The sequence below is a fragment of the Lepeophtheirus salmonis genome, chromosome 3 (assembly GCF_016086655.4).
Source record: "Lepeophtheirus salmonis chromosome 3, UVic_Lsal_1.4, whole genome shotgun sequence".
NCBI lineage: Eukaryota > Metazoa > Arthropoda > Copepoda > Siphonostomatoida > Caligidae > Lepeophtheirus > Lepeophtheirus salmonis.
In genome coordinates, this window is record NC_052133.2 from 19,139,367 (window position 1) to 19,164,799 (window position 25,433).

General features: G+C 28.2%; 1 protein-coding gene and 1 pseudogene across 2 annotated transcripts in view; both read right to left on the reverse strand.

Annotated features, from left to right (window-relative positions):
- LOC121113979 (cell adhesion molecule Dscam2) overlaps positions 1 to 10,979 on the reverse strand; it is a 186,274-nt gene extending 175,295 nt beyond the window's left edge. For both annotated transcript variants that reach the window (XM_040707785.2, XM_040707786.2), the window contains exons 1-2: positions 10,763 to 10,979; positions 2,380 to 2,477 (exon numbers count right to left, since the gene is read on the reverse strand). In XM_040707785.2, the coding sequence (XP_040563719.1) occupies positions 2,380 to 2,386 (7 nt within the window). In that variant the 5' untranslated portion in view covers positions 2,387 to 2,477; positions 10,763 to 10,979. The remainder of the gene's footprint in view (positions 1 to 2,379; positions 2,478 to 10,762) is intronic.
- Positions 10,980 to 14,044: 3,065 nt separating this feature from the next.
- Positions 14,045 to 14,729, reverse strand: LOC121114028 (uncharacterized; annotated as a pseudogene).
- Positions 14,730 to 25,433: the final 10,704 nt, after the last annotated feature.

Genomic DNA, 25,433 nt, shown 5'->3' on the forward strand with positions numbered 1-25,433 from the left:
ATTATATATTTTAAAAATTGTATAAAGGTCTATATTAGTATTTTGGTTTTAAAATAAATTATTTTTTTGAGCAAATATACTTCAAGTCATAATTTAAAAAGAGTGCTTTAAAAAAATATTACTTAAAAGATAGATATATACAACATACTTATTAGTCGAAATGATTATCGACTTATAACTATCTATGACTATATAGACACAATTCAATCCCTAAGACATTAAATATTGGAAACCAATTTTGAGTGTGCTGAAGGAAGAGTATACCGTTCATACTGTATATTCTAAGTATTTTGAGAATAACTAACTAAGATAAATAATCAAGAAAAGTAAAGGAATTAAAGGATCACTACCTATCTCCTAAAACATCCATTCATGTAATAATCCATTACTTAATTAATTAAGTAAGTTCTTCATTAATGAAATACATCTTAATGACGCCTGTATGTATCAAGTATGCTTTTTGTATTACAGTATACTGGGTTAGAAATAAATATAATGAAATGTTTTTTATACGGATAAAATGTTGTCAAAATGTTAATCATACGTATAAAAAATAAAAATTATAAAATACAATATATTTTTTCCCCATCTGTAAGTCCTTGAAGGTGCATTTTGTATTGTAATTGATATTAACCAAGAAAAATAGTAATTGTAAATAGCATACTAATTATATTTGCAAGCAACATATGGTACCTATGTACATTGAAAGGATAATTGCATCTATTCTGTCTAAATATGTAGTTAGTGAACTTAATGAATTATATATTTTTGTTCTATATCTAATTAACAGTCAATTTATTTCATATACAAGTCAACAAAATATTTTAACTTGTATTTGCTATTGGATTCAAATTGCGTGTTTCTGATTGGGCTTTCTAAAAAAACTTCAAATAAACCTTAATTACTCTAATTTGATAGTTTTCTAGCTTTTTTGAAAAAAAAATTTCTTCCTAATCTTCATCACTTTTTTGTCATTTTTCGCATTGAAAGATCTTAATAATAAATAAAACTTATAAAATATAGTTCTTAACTTATTGTTTTCAAATTAATTTAATGAAAATTTTTTAAGTCATAATTGTTATATTTGACTTTCTTGAGGTAAACACAATCAGAAACCCACTATATGCATCCTATAGTAAAATTTTATTGACTACTATTTTTGAAAACTTCATTTTTGTAAAGATATATTAATGTGATTTATGAAAAGTCATAAAGAAGTCAATTTTTAAGTATAATTATGAATATTTTATTTTCAGAAATGTGTTATAGTTTATATCAGACGATATATTACTAGAAATTGAAACTGTTCTTATATGTATGCAAAAAAAAATCTTCTTATAGGTCTTGATCAGTTAAAAATAACACCACAAATTTTTATTTGTGAGCAAAAGTGAATTATTATAAGCATAACTACTTGAATCACCATATGCCAAAGAATGTATGAAGCCCATACTCAACTCAGAAGTTAAGTTAGGGAGATTTTACTCAAAAATAAATATGGAATATATTTTTAGCTAAATTATCATCCATTTCTAATCATAAATTAGTTTGATTAATTCATTAGAAATTGCAGTTAAAATTCACAAAACTCATAATTACCAATAATAAAAAATTACAAGATTGCTAATATTATTTTAAATACTATATTATACCCAAATACAGTTTCATATGTCAAATACAAGCTTTCTAACTCTTCTATATATATTCACAATCTGAGAAATTTGAATATAAAGCCTATAATAAAGGTAGTGTCGGCCTCGCTCCATGTACGGTCAAGTCACGCCTAGCCCCTATAATAGGTCATTGAAAGCCATCCCAAGCTTCTAAATGTCCTCTATAAGGCATAATTTTTAACAATTTTATACTAAAGTACATATGGTAACCATTTGCATCAGTTTTGTAAAACTTTGAGTATCTTTAAAACACGTGAATATTTTGGCATCATTCTTAATTTAGGCCCAATTAAAGTTTAAGCTAGGTTTACTAAATGATTGAAGAGTGGTTTATGATGATGTCATACTTTAAAAATTGTTTTATGGGACGGAGGTTGTATCCGATTCGGACACTTCCTTCAAATTTAGGAGAGGACCGAACGAAACGTTTAAAGTTTGCTGCTCATATATCCCCACCTAAATTTACTGAAATATCCCTATAAAGTGAATTGGAATATTGTGACTTTTTTAATGTTAGTTTCTGTATTTTACACCATGTATACTTTCATATGATCTTGTTTCGGAAATCAATTTTGATTTGATGCGAAAATATTAATATTGTGACAACACTGCCTTTCAAAAATTTGGTATACTTTAGCTACCTATACGCTAGCGTGGAGTGTTAACATATTTGCTGGTATATACATTATTCATTATGAAACCTTACCTCTCATATTTTCAATATTTGATTAAATATATGTCTTTATATCCAGTGGTCGTTACAAGGCCTTTTTATCACTTTCTTCTTTTTTACATCATAGTATCCTATAAAATACAAAAATAGCAATTAACTATAAGTAATTTATTCATATATAATATATATAATGTACACATAAATGGGTAGTTTATTCCCTTACAGATAAAGGTAACTAAGAAACGTAATAACTAGAATCTAAATAGATAATAATTAAAGTTTCTACAACAACATCATAAGGATTTATTTTTTTTAAATATAAAGTATGTACTAAACAAAATATATTAAATAAATTAGGATTAATAAAATACTTCTTCAAATAAAAATAAAAGATATAAAAATTAATATTTTGTATTAATTAAATTAAAATTGGGCTAAAATTATTATTTTTCTAATATAAATTTCTACAGTTATACCTCTCATTACGAACAACTTGAATAATAAAATCTATTTTATTGTTAATTCGAAATATTAATAACTCCATTTAAATTTGATCCTTACGAATAAATTAACATCCGTTTCAAGGGAAGGATTAACGTGTGTAGTAGGACGTTTTTTTTCAAATTTCAATGACGGCTAGTGTAGAAAAGTTGACATTTGGCAAAAAACCTATTAAAAAACTCATGATTTTTGATGTAGTCTTTATTTAGCACTCATCAATCAAATTTTGATAAAAGGCACACCTTTTTTTTCGTACCAAATAACTAATGAAGCTTTATTTTAATGTTTATTGACACAATATAGAGTTTCTGCTTTTTTTCAAACTTTGACCGAGACATCAGATATTTTCTAACCACATGACAACTTTTCCGCAATTGTCATAATCGAGTTTAAAAAAAAAGGTTAATAAAACAACCATAAAGTGTTGTCGCTGATTTTTACGTACATTAAACCTATTCAAAAAATACCTTTTTGAATTTTGATATGTTTCCAGATTTTTTACAACGCTTAAGATGTGAGAAGCTCGAAAATCATTTCTTTATGGATTTAAGTATGTCCTATATTGGCCTTAAATTTTTTCCAAAATCCTTTTTGATGGTTTTGCGTAATTTTTGGACAAGAAGTATAAATTAAATACAGAATTGAATACAAAATAGAATTAAACTAAAACGTAACCATTTTTGAATAATACTTTCTAAATATTTTAATATCTAAGTATAAAGATTGTCCAGTATAATAAAGGTAAAGAGAGACATCTAAATATACTCCTTTTTGTTAATGTTATTTTCTCTTATATTTACCCATTTTTTGCGGAAAACATATTAATATTTTCGAAAGATTTTACACTTCCCTCAATTTCTTATTAAAAATAAATGTGCCAAATCATCAAAAAGGGATTTTGGAAAAACTTTAAGGCCAATAAGGCAGTCTATAGGACATACTTAAATCCCTCAAAAATGATTTTAGAGCTTCTCATATCTTAAAGTATTATATAAAAACTGAAAAGATGTCAAAATTCACAAAAGTTGGCAAAATTTAAAATAAAATTTTCTTATTCTTAGCTGTTGTCATTATTATTTAACTCCTGAGTTGTGAACCTCCTTTTCTACTACATTCAATTAAATTCAAAAACTGAATGAACATTTCTGTGTGCTCATGAAAGAATTTTGAACTTCAACAAGATGTAATTTATTAATGAACTATATAATTTGAACAAAATTTATACTATCAATATATGTTTTGTTAGCTCTCTTAATCATTAATGTAGCCACCCTTTGTGGCAATGAGGTGGAAGGCCTGCCAACTGCTGCAGATGTAGTCCTCTGTCATAGAGGCTTCGTGCTAGCTGACAGTGGCTTTGAGGTCCTCAATGTTTTGATATGGACACTGCATGGTTTCCCCTCGACATGCATCCAAAAGGTGTAGTCAATGGGATCCGCATCAGGGATGTAAGGGGGCCATAAGTGTAAAAAAAGTGGTAAAAATACTCATTCAAAAGAGTCTTCAAACGGAGGAGATGTGTATCTATCATTGATGTTGGAAAAAGTGGCCTTTCCATTCTTGCAAGGCTCTTAACAACCACTTTTTTGATAGCTCTGGACCGTCTGGTGTGAAACCCCGAGATCTCTTGCATGGGCCCTCATTGACTTGAGGGAATTGGCCTGGGCTGTTTTCTTTAACTCCTCCGGGTCCAGTTTAGCCTTTTTACAAAGCTCTTCTTCCTCTACATTTTTTTTTACTTTTGGTTGGTGTAGACATTTGTCCTAAAGACATCCAATTGCTTGGAGTGCATGAATGACAATTCGTCAATCACATTCAAGTGTCAATTACTCGACTTGTACGTAAAGCTAGATAGCTCAGTTTTTTTTTGCAACTTATTGTTTATCCTTTAATATATTGAAATATGAGTTAATTTCAATAAATTAACCTTAATTAATTATTGAATTAGTAAGTTTTCAGATTTCAATGGACCAATCGGTAATTGTAAGTCATTTGTTGAACTCAAAGTAGAATTGATGATCAATATCAAAGTAGTTCTTCCTCATGCCCTTCTTTATTTCCTACTCTAACTTGTCACAGTGGCTTGCTTGTAGCTGATAAAATTAGACGTCATAAGAGCAGCTGCTCTTTTTCAAATTGTCAAAGTTATTATGTTAATTTTTGGTTTCTTTATTTTTAACATGCTCAAAATTCATCCAATCTTCGTCACTATATTTATAATACCCTCTGAGGTGAAATAACTTATTTTTTTTAGTAGTTACTTATCTAAGCAATGAAACATGTTAGATATCACTCAAAATATTACATTTTTATCGTGTAAATTGGAAAAAAAGTTTAAAATACATGCAAACAAAGTATTTTGCATTTTAAAGTATTATACTCTAAAAGTGTAAAACGACTTATTGTAAATGTTATTGCAATTTATTGCATCAATCCTTTATATTTTAACATCAGAATGGTTCATTTTAGGTGTATTACACTTAAATAATACTTATACTCGTGTATCTCGTTAAGAGTTGTATTTTTTCTTTTTTAAATCTTATTTAATTATAACACCAGTTTTTTTAACTATCTACTATTAGTTGACCATTTCATTTTGATTAATTAAATTTACTTATTTTTTATATATAATAATAAGTAATATAGCTGATGATCTTTGAACTTCATAATGTGTTAAAATACAGGATACTAAGTCCTTTTCATGGAAAAAGTCTAATATTACTCATACCACATTTTTTATAAATAATCTATTGAAATTCACTTATTACTGAATAGTCTACTTTTAGAATGTTTCACCTCGCAATATGTACCAGCTAAAATTTGTGCACGATATATATATATAATAATAAATTGTCATTGTTTTTCTTTATATGTCCTTCACTCTTTCTTTTCTAATAGCGAGCCATTAATTTTTAAACAGTATAAATGGCCAAATAAATTGTTTAAAAGCCAATATTTTTTAATTAAGTAAAACACCATTGTAATCTTCTATAATATGGAAATAAGCATAAAATATGAAACTTATTTCATTCGAACCAAAAAGAAAATAACCCATAAATTTATATACACATTATTATGGACAACCTCCTCATTCGCCTTTAGAGATACTAAAACTGTCAAAAGTTGTCGTAAAATTAATATTGGTGTATAATCTGTTGGTCCATATTTGGTATATTATTTAACACTTTGATGAGTTTCATCAAATTTTTTACAAAAACAAATATTTATAAATATATATATACTGAAAGATATATTTCTGTTAATTTAACACAGATCAACAGTTTATACCAAACATAAATATTGATATGAACGAATACTCTTTATTAAGAATGGGGTTAGATTGTAGACAAGAGTAATTAAAAATTATAGTAAAAAGGAGTATTTTAACAGTCATGAGTAATTTTTAGCTTTATAAATTTTTGTTAGTCCAACAAAGGCTTACCCTTATACCTAGAATTATAAAAATTCTAAGTGTTTTTTTAGCGCGCGAGTTTTGGTTGTTATTGGAAACCTGAACAGTTTTTTTTAAAACTTTCTAACCTTGATATCATTATTATTTCACTCTTAAGGAGAGAACATCTAAGTATAAAGTGTAAATTAGAGCTTTTATATTCCTAAAAAAGGGTTAGTAAGCTGATAATTTGGCAGAAAGTTATAAATGTAAGCCCCTTTTGGAATCAGAGTTGAATTGAGGATCGAAAACAAAGTACATTCTGCCCATGTTCTTGCCTGATACGGAGTAGGACTTGTACTTATTTCCTTCTTCTTATTACTACTGCTGGAAGTTAATCTAATGAACGTCAAGCTGCCAAGCTGCTATAGCCCAAAACATTCTTCCAATTACCAGGATTACTATTTTGATTTTCGGGGGTTTATTTACAAACCAAAAATGCCTACGATATACAACCGTACCTATTCCTCCCAAAATAATCCTACGTTCTACTGTTCTTATCAATGAGCTCACATACTTTACACATAGACATTCTCTCCTAAAGAATGAACAATCAATGATAAAACCTAAGGACAATAAATAACTCTGTTCAGATTTCTAACATCTTTAAAACAAAAAATTAAAACGCGTTTCTTAGCTTGAGGAGATAAAGGTTATATATAGTTTACATCTAAGATATTCCTTATTGTGATCTCAGAAATGACGTCACTTCATCGTTTTTTGTCCATTTCACTTATGCAACTATTTCTTCCCTTTGCAGAGTTTACCTTGTTAAATCAGTTCAATGAGTGAATCCATGAAGGCTTCATATTTAGTTATAGAGTAACATTCACCCCTTCTACAACACAAAAGTATTGCCGCAACCACTGCATTGTAATAACATTGATCACATGGGTTTTGTTTCGTTACTTTGTTTTGGAGCTTCTGGGTGGAACTACAAAAAGTCTCGTGCTTGTTTAAGGTTATAATTTACGTATTTGTGATTAGTATGAGCTCACTAACGTAGTAGTCAAGGGGCTGTATATATATATACATTTCTTTTTTGAAAAGTTATTTAAAGGAAAAATTGCCTTATGTCATTAATTTATGTATTAAGCTATTTTTGACAAAATACCGTCCCTTTCACTTTTGGAATGGGTTATTAAACCTCATTTGACTATTGAAAGATCGGTAAAGAAACACTTAACAATTATATGTGATGTAATTGTGAGCATTTGTGGTTGATATTTCAAGATAAATGAAATACATCACCTAAATACTAAAAGCTACTTCACTTGTTCAGTCATAGGTAAGTTCAAACACAAAAATACACAAAATTATGCGTCAATATTGATATATAAAAAACAATAAATTGCGTTAAATGGATACTCGACAATCAATAAAGGCCTGAATACCTTTTATGCAAAGTTTCCTTCTGATTAGAATATGCAATACTTTTTTACATTGATATTCTGGGTTCGATTGAATCCTTCAATTGTTATCCGGATCCAGCCTGACTCTTAACCTAAATGCTTCCTTAAATATTTTTGGAGTATATAAAAAGAATAATCTACAAAATTAATTTATAGCACAATTACGTAAAAAGTTGTATGTAAAAATTCAGTTATTTTTTATATGTCCTTTTTTTTGCTTCTATATATAATATATAAAAAATATTTCAATGTAGCATATACGTTTATTGATAACTTGCGAATTCATGCAGATCTAAAAAAAAATCTTGTTTTAAAGTAATGAATCGATAACAATGAATTCAACATCAGGTATGAACTAACAATAATTATAAAAAACTTAGACAAGTAGACAAAACACTAACAAAGTAAAGTAGATACAAAGAAGAAAACACTGATTCAACATTCAGTTGGAAACTCCTAATTAAGCTGATTAAATTTAAAAGTAGTTCCGGATACAAATATATGTTGAGTAAGTAGGTGAGATTGGGAGGGAAATAAAACTGTGACCTCGTTTGAGAGTAGAAATTTAAAAAAAAGTTATTTGGTATACAATTCCATTAATAACAAGAAATGTGGAACAAACTAATTAAAACGATTTTATATTCATATTAAAAATATTTAAAAAAGTGTAATTTGATTCCTAATTAATATATTTTTCAAAACTTACTTTTAAAAAATAATAACAACAGATGGCACTCATTTGCATCAAACTGAAATTATTACTATTTAATTTTTCGTTCATATAAATAGTTACTCTTCTTTCTAAGTAAAAGTTTTTTTCTACCTAAAGTTTGGTATAAAATCATGCCTTTCTAATACTGTCTTAAAGAAATAGCTATTTAGAACATTTATATTGCAGTAATATACTTCCTCTCAAGTTATAGAAAGTATTTTGAGGCATATAAGTTATTCGTAATAGAAAAATATTACTGCTAAAAGAATTGAATCCTTGTGTTTGAAAATTTTCTTACTTTAAAAAATTAGCATTTGTTCGAAACTACAATAAAAGAAACATATTAAGTCATTTAAAGTATGTTCCTTCGATATGTCCGAAAATTACACCAGGATGCTAAATATAGATCTAAGGAATAGAGTCTTAAGTTTTTTTCTATCCCCCTGAAATAATTTAATACCTTATTTCAACCGTGTTCTATAAAACTCTCCCTTTAAAAAATGATTAGAGCTTTTGTGAGAAATATTATTAGCTGTCTATAGAAAAAAGTAGACCCGTCCTAAGTCCTATCTCAAGGGATCAACAAAATTTACTCTATCAAACTAATTATACACTCTATTTTAACTCACTCGATACTTTCATAAATGTCCACTTTAAACAAGTATCTACATTAATTAAGCAAAGCTTGTATGTTTGTTTGGATTGTCTGAGGAGAACTCTTTTTATTAACAGACATGTTTAGCTATAGCCCATTCCCTCAAATTAAAAAAAAAGAGGATATCAAAATAAAAATATTATAAATACGACTTTTGATGGCGTTAATCAACAAGGGTGTACCTATAGCTCAGCGTATCATCCTAAAAAAATGAATGTAATTTATTTATGATTGTAAATCCCAAGTTTTTTTTAGAGTAAAAACTTTGGTGTTCTTAGTAAACTGAGCCTTTATTTGCATTTTCAAAAGCTGTAATCATTCTTCTTTCATAACTTGGGATGGTTGGTGAGTTATCTTCTATATTATTATAAGAAAGTTTAGCTATTTGTCAATACATAATTTATTTAATCAATGCCAGTTACTACTACTAGTCTGTAATAAGGATTTGCTCTTAAGTAGGTTCCACTTTATATTGCTAAGTTAAGGGAATTTCGTGTTTTTTTACCAAAAATCATTTACTTTCGAGAGTTTCCTTGTATAAATAATAAAGTATTATATAAAAATCCTTTTTTTAAAGGGAGGATTTGGTAAACGAAAACAAGGATAGTCTTTTCAATCATTTTATTAGAATTTATCCCTAAAAATTACGAAATAACATTAAAAACGCACCTTCACAACATGTATATATGTTTTATACCTAGTTAAATCTATTTAGTAATAGTTTGCGCGGGTTAATTTATAATTTGACATACTATGTAAATCATATTAATATTTATTATCACGGATAAATAGTCAGAGTTTCAAAATTGCTTATACGGAAGTACTTCAAAATTCTTTTTCCCTCTCGCCTTTCTAAGTTACACGTAAAATTGCTTTTTTTAAAACGATTCAAATATAACAATTTATATTTGAATAGTCGTTGATTATATAATTCGTTGAACAAATAAGTCAATCTGGAAGGCATGACATACGGTACTACAAAAGATATATATATACTGATAAATGTATTACAAAAAAGGTTTTTTTTGCACTTTTGTACATTCAATGTCTTTTGACTTTCATAATTGGACTTGAAAAGTTTTTTATTTTATTTTATTCTTTTCTTATAGTTGGTTTTTTAACAAAATAAAAAAAAATACTTATAGGATTATTACTTCCTATTACTAAAAAAAAAAATTGAGGGATGGCACAACTAATAATAGATGAATCTTAAACATATTTATAGCACATGTGTATGGCTTAAAATGAATTTTATTTTCATGATTTATTATTTCCCCTTTTGAATATTCTTGTATACTGATAAATCTATTTCATTGTTGCAAATATTGCTTGTTTAAATGTACACAAAAAAAAAAAAAAAAAAAAAATGCTGACGGTGGAATTACAATAAAGATATACAGAAATTCACTTTGCTTAATTTTTTTTTAAAGAAACTCTTATCTAATAGCTACTACAATTCCACAGTTAGCACTTTTAACTTAGATACATATTTACATAAAAATGTATTTCGTCTAATCTTTTGTTAAATCTATAAATTGTATATAAAATATACAACTTAAATAGATATTTAACACGAATATATATTTTGGTTATTATGAAATGGTTAACACTCTTATCAAATGTTTTTATTTCATATAATTTATAATGTAACATCAAATACACATTATTACATAATAATCTCTTACCTCTAATATTTAAAAAGTAGTACCACATAAAGGAAGTCTTTCATAAGATAAAGTTTTAAAAAGAATAAATGTCACATTTAAAGAATTGTATTAAATATATTTATAAAAAAAAAAAAAAAACACAATCACGAAATAATTTTGTAAATATCTAAAGTCCCAACTTATCCGTGATTATTTTTTACCTCAACTGAAGATGATATGGAGTCTCCATTCTCGTAGGGTTTTTTTTTTTTTTTTTGAGCGGGATTCCTTTTCTTCCTTTTATTTGATGTCGTCTCTCTTATGTTTTTCCCTTCTCTGCTTTTCCCTCCCCTTAATAAATTTATTTAAGGAGAAGAAGATGTTTTCCTTTTTTCATTGCTCACCACTATGGTCGTGAAAAAAAGTGTTAGAAAACAGCAGGAGAAAGAAGGAGATCCCCTCAAATTAATTAATGATTATTAATCAAATATATTTTACAATTAGCTTGGAGTTGTATAAATAAAGTATACAGGGTGGGCAGTCTATAAATATTAACACTTTTGCGTACTGACATAATAATTGCACGAACTCTGGAACTCAGAGAGACGTTTTTTCACAAGGTTAGCAAGGAATTTGAGGCATCTAAATGTGATTTTGAGGCAACAGCAATGCGGGATGAGGTCAAAGCTTGTCATGCCTCCTGAAGTGTTATCCAAAGGCCTCAGAGTCAATACTGATGCCTACTTGGATGTGATAGAGACCAAATTAAAGCCCTTAAGCAAAATGGTTGCCAATGGCAAGAGGACTCGTTTCCCTGCCACGTCTCCGAAAAAAAATCTCAAATGGCTACAAGACAATTTTGACGACTTCCATCTCGACTGACTTTTGGCCTACAAACTCGCCGGATCTGAATCTGATGCTGTTGTTTTTTGTGGGGGGTGCTTTTGGACGACAAACAAATGGAACCCCCTGCAACATTAAAGACGAACTGATCAGTCAGATCACTAAAGAATATTATGATTTGAGAAAGAACAAAGTGGCGAAAGCCTGCTGACGCTTTTGGCCTCAAAAAATTGAAATTGATGGTTGAGCTGATTCTATTGAATAAAACAAATAAGAGTCCATCAAGCTTTCAAAATTTGGTTTTATCTTTTTAAATTTCATAAGAAGTTGGAGAGAAAATTGTGTTTAGAAAAAAAAAAATATTTTCGTGCCACATATAGCTTGTGCACACTGTATCTTTAAAGAAATATATTGATTAAACACCACCTGGTTAGGTAGGGTTATCATTCTTATCAAGTATTGCACAATAGACCATGAGCAAAATAAAAAATATATATTATCCGAAAGGTGGTGTTATAGTCTGTAGCTTGTTGTTTAAAAAAATGCCGCTTGCTAAAAACATTTTCACAGCGACTTTTTATGAGATCATCATACATATATTTTATATTAAGCAATATTATTATTGAGGGAGTCTTATTATTTTGCTACAAGATGGTGCCACTCTCTGCTTCTTTGTTTAGAAATTAAAATGAGTAAAAAAACGCTTTTCAACCTATTGCTATTGTTTTAAAAGAAAGCATCGAATAACAAAATACTCATTATGAACGAAGTTCTAAAATAGATGAATAAGTGAAACAAAAAAATATGAATGTCCATAACCTTAGTAAAATATAAAGGCTATAAAATATTTATGTTATCGTTACTGTAAAGCAAAACTTATACCAACCCCTGGACATAGTTCCAATCATTCCAATTTGCAAGCCAGGTTGCTTTTTAGATGCAAACAACATTACATTGCAAAATAAATACCGATCTGAGGAATGCTTCAGATAATTTCATTTTTATTATACAAATAAGCTCGGATAACACGAATTCAATGTTTTAAGAGTTGCAAATTTCTACATTTTGTTCGTTTCCGGTTTTGTCCACGAACATTTCATGATAACAATAGGAGGTATAGCAATATATAGTTCGAACACTAATTGAGTATTGACAACTTAAAAAAATGCATAGAAATTTTACATATTTGTTTAAAAACACTGTCCTCAGTGGTCATCAAATAGCAATACGATGAGATATGCTGGTGGTTTTTATGAATCATAAGTTTGTACTCTTTCTGTAAATTTTATCAATAAATACATAATTAAATATACTCCAAGTAAAAAAAAAAAAAAAAGTAGGTTAACTAATTTCACAATTTGAACTTAATCTATTTCCTATTTATCAAATGTGTTCCTTAGATAACTTTTTGAAAAAATGAAAAGCCAAGACAATATGATCTCCCAAGGGAAAACTCGTTCGGAAAAAAAATCATAATCTTCCACTTTTATATTCCATTTACCAGTTGGGAGATTTTTGGATTCCACATCTATGTAAACCATACTTGAAATAATCCACAATTGTCAATAAAAGTTGTCTCATTTGCTGTCTTACCCTTTCGGGACCATAACGTCCATTACGATATTTTCGGTGTACGGTAACTTCGTATAAAACATATTTGTATAACGAAAATTCCTATAAAATATTTTCGTATAGGAATATTTCTTATTAAAACAATTTTATGTCAAACAATTTTGTATAAATTTATGAGGAAACAGGAATTGACTTTCTGAATTTTCATTTTGTGCCCCGAATATGGGGGGTGGTGTTTTTGGGTACCGACGGCTCACAATGCGAGATACAACCCACCGCCGAAACTTTAAGAAACTAAAAACAGCTCTCACAACCCCCAATTGTACCCTGAATGTTTGGGGGTGTTTTCGGATACTGCTGGCTCCCAAAACGGAATGCAACCCACTGCCGATACTTGAAAATGACTAAGAACCCCCTTACTACAACCAATTGTACTCCGAATGTTTGTGGTACTTTCAGGTAAAATTATAAACTGCTACGTTGGCTGCTATGTATATTTCTGGCTTAATAATGAAAATGCGAATATTTATCATCAAAAATGGTTTTATTGTTTTTCAAAGTATTCTCCAGCATGATTTATACACTTTTGCAAGCGCTCAAATCAATTTAGGAAGCTATTTTTTCACTTTGATTGAGACACCTCCAAAACATGGTTTTTAAACGCTTCAAAATCATCTGCTGGCTACAAAAATTGTTAACTACGCATTTTTTTCTTGATGTGAGGGAATAAAAAAAAGTCATTGGGTGCTAAGTCAGGGCTGTACGGCGGATGACCCATCAATTCGACTTTTTGCCGGTCAAAAACGCGCTGGTTTGAACCGATGTATGATCGCATTGTCATGGTGAACAATGATTCTTCTTTCTTGTTTGTTTTTCGAATTTCTCCGAACACTTCAGGCAAACAAATTAGATGTCCCACTCAGAATTGACCGTCCTGCGATGCTCAATTGGAACAGTTGCCCCATGATCAGTTTTGCTGAAGAAACAGGAAACCACTTGCTTCGAAGTGCTTCTTCCACGAACAACATTCGTTGGATTTGGCTCGTCTTCGAAGACCCCGATGGTCGATTGATGCTTTGTTTCTGGCTAATAAACATAGACTCATGATTAGTCAACTGTGACAATCTTATAAACGTCTTTTGAATCACCACCAGAGTATTTTTTCAACATTTTTTTTGGATCAATCGACACGATCCTTCATTTGAGCAATTGTCAAATTGTGCAGGATCCAACAAGAACAAACCTTTTTACGGCCAGGTGTTCATGCAATATCGAATATATGCTAGTGGAAGAAATGCCCAAGAATGCCTTTATCTCACGGTATGTTACAGGACGATCTTGCATTATCGCTTCACGCACGGTATCAATGTTCTCGAGCACAACGCCCGCTTTTGGACTTCCTTCAAGGAATTCGTATTTGAGCGAGCGTCGGCCACGATTAAATTCATTAAACCAGTTTTTCATAGTGCTATAGGATGGCACTTCATTGCCATACGAAGATTTAAGTTCATCAATGCACTTTTGTCGTGATAATCCACACGGATAAGTTGTGAAAAAGGATAGCACGAGAATGTTCATGACTTAATTCCATTTTTCGCCAAATTATTTTTTTCAAGTCACTGTAAACAACACAAATGATGGTCGTACGTCAAAACATTCCAAGTACGATCATGGTACAAAAATGTCAAACTTACCAAAGGAAATGTCAAATTGCAACTGGCAACAGTTAGTGTAGCCTAGACCAGAAATATATATAGCAGCCTACGTATACATTCGGGATACATTTGGAGTATTGTGAGTGGCTCTTATACGAATATGTCTTCTACGAAGTTTCCCATTACCAATATTTCCATCCAACTAAATAACATTTTTTAGTCAATGGGATATATATATTTTCGACCAGCGGTGATAAACAAAGCCTATAAAGGTCGACTTATTTTATAAAACATAAAAATTATTGTTTTTAATAATAGTGGTGCATTTATAATACAAATATTAAAATATAAATGAGAAAAACGTAAAAAAACGTGACAGTGCAGTGAAAAAAACAAATGTCACACAAAACTAAAAATAACCAAAAATCGCTTAATATCAGGCTCACTTCCCTGACGAAAAAAAAGGTATTTTGTTCCAAATAATAATAGATCCGTAACGGAAACTTTGCCTAAAAATGTCAATCTTTGGTTTTGGTTGGTAGATGGTGTTTTGAGTGGTGAGTCTCGTTTTGTGGAACATATAGCCTTTATTTAGTATCCAAGTTGGGGGAGATAGGTTAATCTTTTGTTCAAAATTCGGTGTAGTGTAATCATATCTTGAATTGAACGTCTATAAGACAAAGTGATGAGGGCAAGTTTTTTATTTTTGCATTCGTACTACTTGTTATCTCCCAATGAAGAAAAAACGACACAAACCAGGCTAAAGTAGTTTATTGAAAGATTCCAGAACTCAGATCCGTACATTATAATCGGAGGACATAAAGTATATATAGTTTTACCATAAACAAAGGGTCACGAGTTTTGAGGCTTTTTTTAATAATTCCCAGGTTATTATGATTGGCCTTCATTATAATGTGTTGAATATCCCTATAACAAACAGTTTTTTTTTTAAATTTACAAAGATTGCATATCTAGTTTCCGAGACACCGTTTTGGGGACACCGCTGTCTCCATTGTCCTGAAGGTAAAAAGACAAATAAATAATTCCTACAAAAAAATATTTTTCATTCTTATAATTATTTCCTAAAACATAAACAAATCCTAAATTTATAATAAAAATAAATAAATTTATTTTATATTTTTAGCATGATAATCACCGAAACAATTTCTTGATTTTTGTCCAGAAACGATAAATAAAAATACTAGTCATGTATTATATTAAATATGAGTTTAATTCTATTTTTTTTATTGTTGCAATTTCTACATTTATTTCTGGTCGATATAACTCTTGGTAGGTCGAGTGGAATAGATTGAGGAATTATTTCTTGCTGTGATGCATGACTTAAATGTAAACTTCACATTCGACAGCTTATTTACCTATAAGTGATTTTGCTAAAATAATTGTGAAATACCCTAATTCCATTCTGTTTGATTTTTTTTTTTTTTTTTTTGCAAACAACCTACAATTATACAACAAATAAAACAAAGCCTCACATAATAGCCATCCCCAATGATTTCCAATCTAATCTATAAATGGTAGAATTTTGATCCAGAATATCAACACTTCCCTTACCAGAGCTTTACTTTTTAGAAGAGATGGACATGGGTTGGCAATTCCGTAAAAAAATCCCTTTTTACTCTTTTTACAACCTATGAAACTTGATTGTAGTGATCCAAACTTTTGCCATTTAAAGTTTACAACAACTGTCAAATCCCTTGACTGACGTTATATTATTTGAATATTTTAGCTAGATTACACCTCTTCTCATATCTTTATCCTTCTTCATAGTTGGCATACTTTCCCTACTTTTTTTTACATTTCCAATACAATATGATCAAATTTTGTGCAATTTAATAACTAATTGGGCATAACTGAATAATTATCAAAACATATTGCATAGTAGGAATTCTTGCGCTTTTGAGACTATCTAAGTACAGCACTTTCTCCAACACCATAGCCATTTATTTTCTTTCTTCCCAAAGTGTAAATTAAGCTCATAAGGATAAACTGTTCGGCTGCAGCACCTATTCAACAATTGAAATCTCCACTTTCTGGATTTATTTTTTATATATTAATTGCATTATATTTATCCTTTTAATTTAGTTATGTGGACGTCAATTGACTGTTATGGAACATTGGATATGGTAGATTTTAAATGCTTACATTAAATTGTGAATAATTGCTCTTATTTTGTGTGTTTTGTCGATTTATTTGTTTCTAAGTTATTAGTGAAGTGAATATTTTGAGGAAAGGACAAAAAACAAGTTTTACACTGTTGATACCCTCAGATGATACAAAATTGTAAACACTCCAATAAGATTTCTAATTAGAAAGCGTCATCACTGACATCATAAGATTAATTCACAGAAAGGCGCAGGATTTAATCTACATTTCTTATAAACTCTCTACCATTATAGCTTAATAATTAAATATTATTACCCATAACGTATGTTACCCTTCAGGACAATAGGGACACCCACGTCCATAAATAACGTATCTACTTGAAATTTTCAGAGTAGATTAAATAGCCGTAATTCAATGAAAAAATGTGATATCACTACTAAATTAGTAAAAAATGTCTAATTATAAATAATGTAACATGATTGTACAAATTATATGTAATTTAAAAATATCGTAATGGAAATAAAGTAAATGAAAGACCAGATATAGACGGTCATTATAAAATGACAAATCATATTTTTAAATAATTATAAGAAAAGTTATAGCAAATAAAAATTTGTGGAACGCACATGCCAAAAGGACAAAAATATTGTAACAAAACTTATGTAAGAATAAAAAAATCAATAAACATAAAATTTTAAAATGGTAAAAAAACTAATTACAGATTCAAGTTCAATAAAATAATTTTATATAATGTATAATCAAATATTTGATTATATAACTTTTTACTTTTGATTTGTCTTAATTCTTCCGAAAAAGGTTGATATAACATACTTAAGTGTATAATTTATTCATTATGTAAACATTTTATAATTTTCATCAGATATACAAACTTCAATTTAACTTTTCTTGATTAAAGGAGTATTGATTTAATTAATAAACTTAATTTTCAGAAATTTTAAAAACACATATCATATAGTACATAATACTTTTACTACAATTTATAAACTCATTCGCTAAATTTTGAGAGTCTTTTGTTCAGTATAATATGTTAACAGTAATCTATACAATATTTACCATATCCTATAAAAAACTAGGCTCATCTCCGATCAAAAAAAAAACTCCAATCAATAAGGCTGTAAAAAAGAACTAATTATATTCAATTCATAAATATGAATGGACATATCGTATTCATGGTACTACTGAATTAAAATACTTTTTGGTATGAGTTGCCTTTTATATGATTTATAGAAAGAAAATGTATTACTGAGATAATAAGAGATATACAAAGGAGAATCTTCCACATTTATAGTAATATTAGTGTAGGTAGATTATTGTAAAATTATTTTTAAATATATATATTATTATACATTTACAAAAGTTATACAAAAGTAGGTAGGAACTAACCATTTGAAAAGAGATTCTAACATCACGACAATATATAAAAAAAAAAATAAACAATGAAGAACGATAGTACCAACAGTTTTTCCTTTTATAATCTAAAAATTGAGATTTTTCTCTACATTTTGTCAATCTTTGTTATAAATTAATGGCTAATCTTTGGATTAGGGATTCCCAAGATTTTTACATAAATGCTTAAACCTTATTATAATTTTTTTTTTTTTTTTTGGGGGAATAATTCTCTCCGTATTATTAGGTTTTTGGTCTCTTGGTGAAAAAAAATAATGAATACTTATTGAGGAATTGATGATAAAGTTAAATATTTTTCCAAAATTTCCGACTGACATCTCATTTTTTACCACTCTACTATAAAGTGATTTAAAACAAATGTACCTTTTTAACTTATAAACGACCTATTTTAAATACAAAATTTCCTTCTGTGAATACCTTTACCTAGACTGTGTTGATATTTAGGTTGATCACGTTTTTTATGATCTGATATTTTTATCTATTTCTGAATTATTCTTGAAAAATGTATATTACCTTTTTAAAAACTCTTTCATTTCAATACGTAAATAATCAAAAAAATTCCGACTAGCATCACATTTTTTCCCAACTCGAATACTCTCACTCTCTCGACCGTCTGTTGTCGCAAATTCTCTTGTTTAATTATCTCAAAAAGGTCGTATCAATTTAAGAATATTTTGGATACTTTTCCGCAATCCAATGTATTATTGCATTATCCAAAAATAGAGCTCTTCTTGTTAATCTCTTCTAAACCATGTTATTTGACAAGCTGTACTTAGTATGTTTTTATTTTTGAAAAAATACAACAACAAAAAACGAAACTGTTATCATTTTTTCTAAGGTGTAGTAGAAGAAACATCTATTAAATAAATATGTTGTTCATATTAGAGATGAGTTTGAAAAAAGTGTCCAAGTCATATCATTACTTATTAAAAGATGTCATAAAAACGTAAATGATTTTTTTATAATTACTTTGTTCTCGTAGTGATATGCTCAAAAGGATTAATTAAAAACTGCTTCAAAATGAAAAGACATAATACTAACAGCTTTTATCTACCTGCATTATGTTTGTTAAGGTAAACATATCTTAAAAAAATTATTTAAATATCGTTTATGCTGACAAGGAATGTCCCGTTTTTTCCATTATGATTTTAAAGGATTTGAAACTAAAAATAACTTTTTACATTAATGAGGTATCTTATTGATGATATTACTTTCGTCATCACGGGAGCTTTATGGAGTCTATGATGACAGTTTGCAAAAATAATCAAGAGCTACAGCTTTTAGTTATCAAAAAAAATCGATAAATTTCCTAAAAAATATTGATATTATAACTTTAAAAAGGACCAAATAAACAAAATGGTGTGTAGGAAAAAAGATTTTATTCTTGTGAAATTTGGTTCTATATGCCTCATCTAATAAGGTGGACTTCTAAAATAATGACGTCACATGAAAACTGTCCATTGAATGTTATACAATCCTAGAGAAGATTTCTTGGGTTTTAATCATCAGATCAATTTTTTTCATTACTGTAATATAAACCCAAAAAAAAAATAGCTGTCTTTTGAAACTTTTCCATTCAAACGACTTCAAAAACTAAAAGCTGACAAGTTTTGCAATTTTGTTTTTAAAGTCCTTTTTTGAAGTCTTTCATTTATAATTACTTATTAAAAAGGTTTTTTAGTACTTTTCTCTTTCTTTTGATATGCATGCAACTTCTAATTAAATGTTAAGTTAATTAATAGGCAACTATTATATAATCACTCAATGCATAAATTTCTATAACATTCAAAGATTTTTAATTTACAGTTGATGTATTTTCAAAATGCTCGGTCGTTATGTGCAAACACGCTTCCGAAATATATTTGGGGAAACCACAAATAAATAAATATTATTAATTTGTTATTTGTATAATATAGAAACTGAATCAGTATTTTTAGGTTATAAAGGAAGAACTAAAAGAGATCATTATTCCATCTCTCATCTATGCAGTCCAAGACACGAAAACCAAATGACTAATAGTATAAATGAAGAAGACACGTAGAAATGGCGGGAAATTCTGGCTTCAGTCGGTACTAGAACATTCTTTGGGCTAGTTTGAATATTATTTTCAAATTTTCCGATTGATTTCCCTTTCTTCCGACAGACATCTCATTTTTTTTTACTCTAAAATGAAATTGGCTCTTTCATTATAGTTACCTTTCTTCAGAAAATTTTAAGCCTTTTTAAGTAAACTGTGTAGATATTTCATTTTATTGAGGTTTTTCAATAAATTAATATTTCTTTCTGTTTTTGTAATTTCCTTAACATTTTATTTGAATCGTATATGAAATAGCATTTTTTGTTTCTAGTCATTTCATAAATAATCAAAATTCGTGGGATAAATGGGAGTGTAGGTTAATTGGGCAATGATTAATCATTATCAGCTATTCAAATAATATTAAATTCCGTCATGTCAAAAAACGAATCAACGATATAATCCTGTAATTTGAAGAATATTTCAGAGGAGAGCAGCTTAGGTGTCGTGACGTTTCATTAAATTCACTCCAAGCAGCAATAAGAAGGAGTAAATAAACAAAAATCCCAATCTTTATCTAACAATGATATATTATGCAGGAATTACAACGTTGTCAATCCTTAGTTCTACTCTGAGTCCAACGAGGACTTAAATAAATCAATAACAAATCCTCAAAGTTACTGTTTGTCTTTCAAACCCTTATACTTATTGTTTTCTTCCAAGCATTATCATGACACCTTTGTAAAATAAAAAAGTATATTCAGGTAGCATTTACCAAAATTACCTATTTTTTAAATCTTAAATCATCATTTATCAATGAATTCAAACATTTCCTAATAATTCTTTAACGTAAAAGGTTGCGGGATTTATAAGTAAATGTTCCGTACTTTTTAATGCACTAAAATTCTTACAATTTACTTACTTCGAAAATTATATCATCATTAATATTTTCAATCACTCTCTATATTTACAATATTACTTGCATTATTATAAAGTAAGAACGTCCTACAATTTGAATTGATCTTTCTTTTAACACAATATAATCATAATCTAAGTAGAAAAGGCTTTCATTAATTACTTATTATCTTTTTATAATGTTTATTAGTTCTCAATACAATATATTATACATTTATTACTTATATTATTATTTTTGATTTTACTAACGCCCTTTTTCGATTATTTACAAAGTAAAAAGATACTTTTCCGCTGCATTAACTTAAAGAAAGCTAGATGAATTAGAGTTAACGGAGTCACAGTTTTGATGATCATTTCTTGAATACTTTAATCCAAATATATGATAATTGTATGGGATACCATATCAAGAAGTTAATATAAACCATGAATTATTTTATTGAATTAAAAATGAAATTGGTATAAATTTTCCATTTTTTCCAATAAATAAAATCCCCATAAAACAACAAATTGAGATATTATTGAAACTTTCTCAGTTATCCTTACTCCTTTTATGATTGAATGAAGCTGTTGATGTTTTAACATGATCATTTCCCTTTAAAGTGCATCTATATTCCCAATTTTATTAACTTTGAAATTGAGAGACTAACTGTCATTTTCTATGTAAGATACTATTTATAGAGAAAGAGTTAACTATATTAGCCAATAATGTAGCGTAAAGATAAAAAGTTTAAACTTGGTTCTATTTTATAAGGAATTAATGATCCGATTTCAAATATCTATAAAACATAAATTACTCGAAATTGAGACGTTAATTAAACAATGAAAGTTCAATAATTTACCTGAGATATTTGAGTTTTAATTTTTTGATACCATATATTTTATTAATATTTTTGGAAAACAACTAAGCTCATTTTATTTCTGCCAAAAATGATTGAAATTAGCTAAATATAGCTGCTAAGCTCAATTCTCAAGAAGTATTAAAAAATATCTGTAAGGAATGTAAATTCCTTTGCTTTAAAAAAAAAATTAAAAAAATGTATAGTCATTATATCCATCCCCCCTCCACTTAAATTATTTATACATCAGATAATTTGCTTTTTCTCCGAATTGTTTTACAATACATAGAAACCAATTTGTAAAAAAATAGCCTTATATTTTTAAAAAGGAATTAAATCTATTTTAGTTCGAATTAGGGATATTTTTCCCCCTACAATATTAAATATAAGCTATAGCTAACTTTTGAGCAAAAAACAAAACAATTCCATTCTCTATGTAATAAAAAATAAGTAAAAATACTTTAAATTGAATCTTACAATTAGTATCAGGTATCGAACAATGTCTAATTGTGTAGAATTTGACTTTGGATTATTATTTATTAATATATATTATGAAGACGGTCAAAGATGGTTTAGGTATAGCGTTCTTCTAGCACTTGCAATGTGTCCCATGTTTTTTTTCCAAAAACTAAGTGCCGTTTCTGCAAGACTTCTTCTGAGAGGATAAATCATCTCTGGTGTGAATGTCTTAAAATACAAGGAACTATTTAGTCAACTATATTTACTCTAAAAACACTTACTTATGATGCTAGAAAATAAGATTTTTGGCATGTTTTCTGAAGAAAAATAGGACGAAAATTGATGCTACAATTACAAAGATAGGGCAAATTATTTACACAAAGAGATGTGGTAAGGACACCATGGATAAGGTAATATATATTTAGAGGGTTTTTTATAACTTTTATAATCATTATTTTTTGCGGAATTATTTGAAATTTTATCAGTAGAGAATTTAAGTGTCGTTTTGTAATTTTTTAGGACTGTTTTATTATGACGATATCATTGTTCTGAATAATAAGGATGAAATATATGAACACGTTCAGAGTTACTTTAGAACTAAAGACGATCAAAGCTACTAAAGAAATAAAAAAAGCCTATGTTCAACTCCTTCAATATTTTATTATGTAGACATATAATTCAATTTTAAAGCTTCATGTAAATGTTTATTTGCTTATCAAGTATCCAATTTTTTCAATAACTCTGAACAATATTTATAATATTATTATAATAAATACATCAATACACATTAATAGTATCTAGAATTGTAGTATCAGAGTTATTGTATAGTGAAAGACGTCCTTAATCTATAGCAACCTATATGACTGCTTTGGGTCCGCAATTCCACTAGGCTCCTGTTTGATTAAATAAAATGTATTTTCTTAAAAGAAGGTAATTTAAAAAAAAATGAAAAGCATCAAATCCCAAAAAAAGTAATTGAAAAAATAAAAAAATTATTAAAGGCCTAGAATTTTATTAAAAAAATATTAAATAAACAATAAATAGTCCCAAAGTTATCTTTGCCCCATTCCTCAGCCGTCTTTGGCCTCAATTATTATCATTATCCCTTCCCAGATTGAAGTTTAGGGTATGTGTAATCTGTTTTACATAGGGCCAAGTAATAGTAACATGCTGGCCCTGTTAGTAGTTTTTTAACAGCAACAAATAATTTTTTATTTAAGAAAGTGAGAAAAATAATTGATATGTATTTGAAAAGAAATAATTTTTAATTTTGTTAACCAAATAATACGACGTTCTTTGAAACTATGAGTCAAGGATAGTCCAAAAAATGAGGGCCTCAAAGTTTGTAGATACAAGAATAAATGTTACATTTATTATACACCATAGATATATATTTGATAATCATGTTCAATCTAATTAATAGCAGGGAATTGGTGATTATATTCCTAATTTTGAAGTCACGTTTTGAAGGACATGCAAAACTAAATCACATTGCCAGAACTGATTTCAATTAATTATAAATCAGTAAAGTCTTTTGCTTTTATAACTTTGAATATTCAAACTAATTATACGCAACTTTTATTTTATGTTACGCACCCTCTCAATTTACTTCTTTTTTGAGGCTAATATTTTATTATAAAAGTTTTAACATCATAAAATATAATTTTTAAATATATTCAAAGTCCTGCTTTTGTCATTCATAAATTAATGCCTTTCTTCGCTTTCCATACAAAATAATTCTTTTTTAAATAAGGGATATTTTACAAAAATAAAGTACAAATTATAAAAAGTTTAAAGTTTTGTGTTTTTCTTGAATGCATTATATTTTAGAATGTCTTATAAATGATTTCAAAGCCATTCAGGTGTAAATAATCTCATTTTGTAAAGACTGAAGAAGACTTTTTAACTATATTTAAGTGTATCTGCTCTTCTTCATAGAACTACTTTTCTAGATTTTGTAACCTAAATATTTTTCTTTCTTATATATATAATTTGAGCAATTGTCAATATTTATATCAAAGAACGTAATAACAGAATATTATTATTCGTATAATGACAATGTCATTTCACAAAAAACTTAACTTCAAAATATTTTTTTCCAAACTTTCAAATCCTCTTCATATGTCGTATGCCCAGCTGTAGAGTTGTTTATTTTTACATTATCGCGTGGGTTCTAGGAGACTGCTTTGTCCCTATATAACTTAAAGAGGAATATACTTATTAAATATTTAAAAGACTATAAAGTATTCCTGTTCCGAAAAAGAAAAGCATATCTAAGAAAGGGTACTCTAAATTCTTGAAGGTTCTAGGTTTATGACTAGGTCTAATATTAGTAGGTTGACCATCTATATATAACGTTCTGATTGATTTATTTTATCCGTTTCTAATAACCTTTTTTTATATATAAAATCCCAAATTGTGAAACTATTATAAAAAAAATTATCCCATATAATTTTCCTTAACCTACGTAGATATATTATTTCATTACACTCTTTGGGATTCGCAGGTAGGCCTGAGTGGATCATTTAGAAAGAAAGGATTTTTAAAAGTGATATTGTTTAATTTATGTTAATATTTATGTTTTAGTTGGGGTCATACGCATCGTTTTAGGTGAAATCAGCCCTCTAATCCACTTGTGGTTGCGGCACTGTTATAAATTATAAACTAAAAGTAACAAAAACATGCCGGAAGGTTTTGTTTTATGTCATTTTGCTTCAGTTATTTCAAATTAATCCTTTTGGATATTGTTTGTTTTGAAGTTACGTGTCTTATTTCTGCTCGTATACTATTAGGCAAATACTTGCTAATCTTAATTGATTAAATTGTATATGTATTACACGATATCATCTGTTAATTTTATAGTT